At 54.2% G+C, this 7,149-nt stretch overlaps 1 protein-coding gene across 3 annotated transcripts in view; it reads left to right on the forward strand.

The window, feature by feature from the left end:
- The window catches only part of CDH16 (cadherin 16), an 11,929-nt gene extending 6,821 nt beyond the window's left edge, over nt 1-5,108 (forward strand). For 2 of the 3 annotated variants that reach the window (XM_008050640.1, XM_008050642.1), the window contains 9 exons: nt 112-339; nt 422-498; nt 573-761; nt 864-1,105; nt 1,699-1,832; nt 3,068-3,310; nt 3,476-3,583; nt 3,840-3,956; nt 4,763-5,108. In XM_008050640.1, the coding sequence (XP_008048831.1) occupies nt 112-339; nt 422-498; nt 573-761; nt 864-1,105; nt 1,699-1,832; nt 3,068-3,310; nt 3,476-3,583; nt 3,840-3,956; nt 4,763-4,860 (1,436 nt within the window). In that variant the 3' untranslated portion in view covers nt 4,861-5,108. The remainder of the gene's footprint in view (nt 1-111; nt 340-421; nt 499-572; nt 762-863; nt 1,106-1,698; nt 1,833-3,067; nt 3,311-3,475; nt 3,584-3,839; nt 3,957-4,762) is intronic. The other variant, XM_008050641.1, reaches the window with a different exon arrangement.
- Nucleotides 5,109-7,149: the final 2,041 nt, after the last annotated feature.

Consider the following 7,149-nt stretch of genomic DNA (forward strand, 5'->3'; position numbering starts at 1 on the left):
AATGAGACTCCAACTCAAAAAAAAAAAAAAAAAAAATTTAAAAGAGGAGTGGGTGGGGTAAGGCCTCCAGGCTGGGCTATAGTTCCACACAGGTGGGATGCTGTCTTGCAGGCACTGAAGTGACTAGGGTGGTGGCAAAGGATGCGGATGCTCCCGACTCTCCCAATTCCCACATTGTGTATCAGCTCCTGAGTCCTGAGCCTGAGGAAGGGGCAGAGGGGAGAACCTTCGAGCTGGACCCCACTTCAGGCAGTGTGTCACTGGGGATTGCTCCACTCCAAGCTGGCCAGGACATCCTGCTTCAGGTGCTGGCCATGGACCTGGCAGGAGCAGAGGGTGGTGAGTGCCCTGATTGGTGGCCCAGGTTCCTGCCCCTTTTGTTCCTACCATGATCTCATCACCGTGCCCTTCCCTGCCTTAGGCCTCAGCAGCATGTGTGAAGTCACAATCACAGTTACAGATATCAATGATCACGCCCCTGAGTTCACCACTTCACAGGTAAGCAGACACAGGGGAAGGGACCTCGGGAAGGGTGCCGGTGGGGGGCTCATCACCCCTCCCTACCTCTCCAGATTGGGCCTATAAGCCTCCCTGAGGATGTGGAGCCCGGGACTCTGGTGGCCACACTCACAGCCACTGATGCCGACCTTGAGCCTGCCTTCCGCCTCATGGACTTTGCCATTGAGAAGGGGAATATGGAAGGGATCTTTGGCCTGGATTGGGAGCCAGATTCTGGTCATGTCCAACTTCGACTCCGCAAGGTAAGGGTCAGGGCGGATGCAAAAGGGACACACATGTGCACACGTTCATGCACATTGTGCCATGCCTGACCCGCACAGTGACCCAGACCTCACTGGTTCCAGAATCTCAGCTATGAAGCAGCTCCAAGTCACGAGGTGGTGGTGGTGGTGCAAAACGTGGCGGAGCTGGTGGGGCCAGGCCCAGGCCCTGGAGCCACAGCCACGGTGACTGTGCTGGTGGAAAGGATGATACCACCCCCCAAGTTGGACCAGGAGAGCTATGAGACCAGTGTCCCGGTTAGCACCCCAGCAGGCTCCCTCCTGCTGACTGTCCAGGCCTCAGAACCCATGAACAGAACTCTCAGGTGAGTGAAAACCCAGTTCCTTATCTGAGCTGGATATCTCCTGCTCCCCAGAGATGACCCCAGGGCCTCAGAGGGGACTCACATGGTCTATGACCTGGAATATTTCTCAAACTATGGCTAATGCCAAGGTTGTGACTCCTGGCAGGATCAGCACTAAAAGGCCTGGACGGGGCATGGAGGAGAATGTTTGGACCCCATGAGAGCTCAGATTATGCCTCACCATTCAGAGGCAGGACCAGGCCCTCCTCCCAACACTTCCCCTTCAATCCAGATTGAAATACAGACAAGGTTGTTCTGGGCTCTGACCCCTTGGCAGGATGACCTGGAACTAGTGAAGTTGAATCAGGCCCCCAGGCTCTGAAAGTCCCTTCCCCACTGATATTGTTCAGACCCCTACACTACCACAGCAACAAGTCTTGAAGCTGTGGAGACAGCTGGGGAGACAGACCGGGCACCCCAGGTACTGGTGCTGCCACTGAGTCACAGAGAGGTTGTGGAATTTGAGCAAGTCCATGATTCTGAGGGATTCTGGACAAGACCCCATATATAGTCCGAGTGCCTCCCTGCCCCCTCTTCCTTTGTCTGGGCTTCAGATTCTCCCTAGTCAATGACTCAGAGGGCTGGCTCTGCATCGAGAAGGTCTCTGGGGAGGTGCACACGGCCCAGTCCCTGCAGGGTGCCCGGCCTGGGGACACGTACACAGTGCTGGTGGAGGCCCAGGATGCAGGTATGAGGGGTTCAGTAGAAACAATGTGCCTGTCTGCCCCCTGGGCTGGGCCCCCACTCAGCATTCCTGAGCTCAGTCCCATAGGTGAGCTAGGTACCGTGTCAGGGGTGGGGGTGTGAAGTCCCTATGAATCATCTCATCTTGCTTTTCTCTGGGAGGGAGACACAGTATCAGCCCCCATGTCAGTGTTGCTCCCCAACACACACACACACACACACACACACACACACACACACACACACACGCTCAAGCTCAGTCCAGCACAAGAGAGGAATGGGTGATTCATAACAGCAAAGACATGGAACCAACCTAGGCGACCAACACTGGACTGGATAAAGAAAATGTGGTACATATACACTATGGAATACTCTGCAGCCATAAAAAGAACAAAATCATGTCCTTTGCAGCAACATGGATGCAGTTGGAGGTCATTATTCTAAGTGAACTAAGACAGAAACAGAAAACCAATACTATATGTTCGCACTTACAAGTGCGAACACACTGGTACACATTGGTATAAAGATGAGAGTAACAGACGCTGGGACTCCCAAAGCGGTAGGCAGCGGTAGGAGTTTCTGAGAGGGAGACAAACCTCAGACAGACAGATGGGTAGGACTGAGTTTCTTCCCTGGGGCCCTTGCCATCATGCTGCCAGCCTCAGGCAGGAGATGGGGACAAGGAACTGGATCCAGTGTCCTTCTCTGAGAATGGATCTACCCCCAGATGGGCAGGTCTGACCTCTGCCTCCCCTCTCTGATCACCCTCTTAGCTTGACACTCAATATCTCCCAACCCCATCCCTTAGCCCCTGGACGGCCTCTCATGGGACTGGCCAGGCAGAGGTGGGTACAGGGCTGGGAAGGTGAAAGCGCCAGGGCTGCATCTGGGACAGGAGTACTGGGAGATGAGCTGAATCTGGGGCCAGAGAGAGGCCTCGGAATACCACTCTTACAGGATGAGGAGTTGGCCTGGGGTGGACCGGTCAGGGAGTCAGATTTCAGCTCCAAGCTGGGCTGTGGCACCAGGCAGACCTAGAAGGGAGAGCTCTCCACAGTCAGGGCATTTCCGCATTGGCGTGGGGATGGTGATGGATGGAGAAAAGAGTAGAGGAAGGATGGCAAGGGAGTCAGCAGGGTGGGACTCATGGGCTGTGGGGGGAGGGACCATCCTGGGGACTCTGGAGCTCACTCCCACCCTGACAATGCCCGGGCCAGCTCAGCGCTGCCTTCTCTGCAGATGAGCCGAGACTAAGCACCTCTGCTACTCTCGTGATCCACTTCCTGAAGGCCTCTCCTGCTCCAGCCCTGACTCTGGCCCCTGTGCTCTCGCGACATCTCTGTACACCCCGCCAGGACCATGGTGTGATTGTCAGTGGACGCAGTGAGGACCCTGACCTGGCCAGTGGGCATGGTCCCTACAGTTTTGCCCTTGGTCCCAACCCCACAGTGCAGCGGGATTGGCGCCTCCAGCCTCTTAATGGTGTGTGGTGGGGGAAGGGAGGCAGACTGCAGCCAAGGCAGGGAGGAGATGTTACTTGGACATGAGATACCCTTCCACCCTGGGGGTGGGGCTGGGCCTAGGGATAGCAGCCCCAGAGTGCCTGTCCAGGCTGGTGATCCTGATCATTGCCTTCTGTCCCAACAGGTTCCCATGCCTACCTCACACTGGCCCTGCATTGGGTGGAGCCACGTGAACACAGAGTCCCTGTGGTGGTCAGCCACAATGCCCAGACATGGCAACTCCTGGTTCGAGGTGAGGCTGCGACTCGGGTGCAGCCAAGGCTAGCAGTTCCTGAGGGAATCATGGGAATGCAGGGGCGGGGGGCTGGGTACACAAGCATGCAGGCTCACACAGTGCATATGCCTGTGTACACTTGTACATAAGTGGCCAGGCACTGCACAAAGGAGCATGTGGCTCCACGCATATCGGTCAGCTGACTGGACGGGTGGCCTTGAGCAGCTGGAGTGCTCTCCCCTCCAACCTTTACCTTCCTCTCCCCTTCTGCCAGTGATCGTGTGTCGCTGCAATAAGGAGGGACAGTGCATGCGCAAGGTGGGCCGTATGAAGGGCATGCCCACGAAACTGTCGGCAGTGGGCATCCTCGTGGGCACTCTGGCAGCGATAGGTAATGGGGGCTGGACTCCTGCATGGGGAGGATGATGGTTGGAGCCACAGTCCTCCGAATAAAACTCTTGTCCCCATAGTGCCCCCGAGTCTGGAAAAGGAGCCCCTCCAAATTTCCTAGCCAATTATGCTGTTGCCCATCACCATAATCATTGTCATCATCATTGGTAACAGCACTTACTGCTACTTTACTGCTCACTGTGTCAGGCCCTGTGCTAAGTACTTTACGTGGACTATTGCACGAAATCCTTTCCACACCCTGTGAGGTAGGTCATAGTATCTTCCCATTTTATAGATAAGGTTGCTGAGGTTCAGAGAGGTTAAGTGACTTATCCAAGGTTACACAGCCAGGTTGTGATAGAGCCCAGGTCTGTCTAATTCCTTCACTTTAAGCCACCCTCTGCACTCCTTTTATTTCCTTAATCTCTGAAATGTCTTCTTTGCTAGTTTGCTTTGCTGGTTGTAACACAGTACAACTATGTACCTTTCTCTCTTGGAGGTCCACTGAAACAACTCATTGGCTCCCACATAGCCTCCCAAATGAACCCCCAAAGAAGGGAGCTTTGGAGGCTAGAATGTGCTGGGGCAGCCTTGGGGGTTGAGGGCTTGGTAAGGGCTAAGGGGCTAAGCAGTCAAGCTTCCCTAGGCACCAGAACCGCAGAGTCCTCCCCAGCCCAGCCTCAGGGAGATTGTCTAGGAAACCATCTTTTTATTAAGCCAATGCTAATTGCAGGGAGTCCCTCATAACTAACAAATTCCACAGCCCCTTCTGAAGGCTGATCCCTCCCTCTTGGGCCCACTCCTCAGGCTTCTTCCTCATCCTCATCTTCACCCACCTGGCTCTAGCCAGGAAGAAGCACCTGGATCAGCCAGCTGACAGTGTGCCCCTGAAGACAACCGTCTGAGTGGTCCAGGAAGCCCCAGTGGGGAGCTTGGCCTCTGGCTTCATCTGAGTCCCTCGGGAGAGGGCCTAGCACCTGAGATCCAACAGGGGCCAGAATAGAGTGGAAGCCCTTCTACCTGTGCTGGAGTGAAGGCATCATCACCAGACATGTCCCCAGAGCCTGAACACTGACTTGATGGACTGCCTGTTGGGTGCTCCAAATGGCAGCACGTTTATCCAGTAATAAAGCCTCAGGGAGCTGGGCAGGGCTGTCAAGATTGCTATGCCTGTGTCCTAGTGTCCATGTGCGTGTGTGTGTGTGTGTGTGTGTGTGTGCACGCACCTGCCTCTTCATACCTTCCCTATCTCCTGCCGCACAGAAAGGGTCTGGGGCTTGAGGGACAAGACTGAGGTCCCCTGTGGGGAAGGATGTGGGGCGTCATATGGGCTGTTTGTGAGATCTTGAGGCTACAGCAATGTGGGTCATTTCCTAGGGCATCCAGAACACACCAGCTACAGACCTATGGATGGATTACTCTATGTGGGTAGTGGTTGAGGAAGGATGTCTTTGAGGGTGTCATTTCTGTTTCTGTGTTTTCCTGGATGTCATCTTTTTTAAATCTTTGTCTTGTTCCAGTTACTTGGAAGACTGAGGTGGAAGAAGAGTGAGACTCTAACTCAAACAAAACAAAACAAACAACCAAACAAACAAAAAATAAAGTCATTTCACTCTGTCATCCAGGCTGGAGTGCAGTGGCATGATCATAGCTCACCACAGCCTCAACCACCTGGGCTCAGGCAATCCTTCTGCCTTGGCCTCCAGAGTAGTGGGACTATAGGCACACGCCACCACACCTGGCTAATTTTTGTATTTATTATAGAGATGAGGTCTCGCCAAGTTGCCCAGGCTGGTCTCGAACCCGTGGGCTTAGGCAATCTTCTCCCCTTGGCCTCCCAAAGTACTGGGATTATAGGCATGAACAACCGCACCTGGCTTTGTTAATTCTTTGTAGAAACGAGGTCTCACTATGCTGCCAAAGCTGATTTCAAACTCCTGGGATCAAGGGATTCTCTCACTTTCACCTCTCAAAGTGCTGGGGTTACAGGCATGAGCTACCCTGCCCAGTGCTGGATATCATTTTTGCTAAGGGAGGGCACAGGCTTGTGAGTCCATGTCTTCTGCTCAAGTGTTAGCAACTTGTGTCCCTGGACATGAGTCATCTGCACACAGGAGAGACCTGGGCAAGAATCTCAAGAGCCCCATGGGGCTGGAACAGGGAAGGTGAGGCTGGGAGGTTTCCTCCTGCCCCAGTACGGGTTCCAAAGCTCTTCTGTGCCTCACACACAGGCTGGTGAGTACGTGGGATATTCTGCAGAGAGTCAGGGAAAGGGAGTCACCCAGATGGATGTCATTGGTGTGGGACAGGGACCCCCATGGCTCACTGTGAAGATGCCCCTGTTCGAGGCAAACCCCTGCCCCGACCCAAGAATAAACCATATCCCTGTTGCCCTGCAGTGCCCTGACCACACCTCCAGAGTGAGAGTGACCTCTAATCTCTGATCCTTAACTAACCCCAGACACATGCTGGTCCCCCATACCCCTTCCCAACGATCTCTGGGAAGGCAGGGTGGGACTTGCTGTCCCAGGCACCCTGAGCTGATGATGGTAAATCACGGGGAAGGGAGAAAAACAACCTCTGTGGGGCCCAGGACCTATTTTTAGGAGATAATCTCTCCACTGTTGGCAGATTCTGTGGGCTAGGGGCCAAGCCCAGCTAAGAGAGACGGGGCGGGAAACCCAGCTGAGACTCAGTCAGGATCCTTGGCCCAGGGGATGGACTCTGAAGCTGGCTCCCATTGTGCTGGGCTCAGGTACCCCCACTGGAGGCTCTGATGACCACCTTAGCCCAGGCAGGGCTTTCCTGCCACTCTCCCAGGGTCCTCTTCTCAGACTACACCCTGTCAGACGTTTTCAGAGTACAAAGTTATTTGAAAGTAACATCTCATCTAATCTTCCAAGCAACTACAGGGGCAGAGTATTGGCCCCATTTTCCAAGAGACTTTTTTTTAAGAGACAGTATCTTAATCTGTCACCCAGGCTGGAGTGCAGTGGCATGATCATGAGCTCCTGAGTTTAGGCAATCCTTCCACTTCAGCCTCCTGAGTAGCTAGAACTGTAGATGCACTACCATGGTTGGCTAATTTTTTTGCTTGTTTGTTTGTTTGTTTTGAGTTGGAGTCTCACTCGATCGCCCAGACTGGAGTGCCGTGGCGGCTCCCGGCCACCGCAGCCTCGCCTGCTGGGCTCTGG

The sequence above is a fragment of the Carlito syrichta genome, unplaced genomic scaffold, assembly GCF_000164805.1.
Source record: "Carlito syrichta isolate Samal-C Ts95f unplaced genomic scaffold, Tarsius_syrichta-2.0.1 Scaffold153566, whole genome shotgun sequence".
Taxonomy (NCBI): Eukaryota; Metazoa; Chordata; class Mammalia; order Primates; family Tarsiidae; genus Carlito; species Carlito syrichta.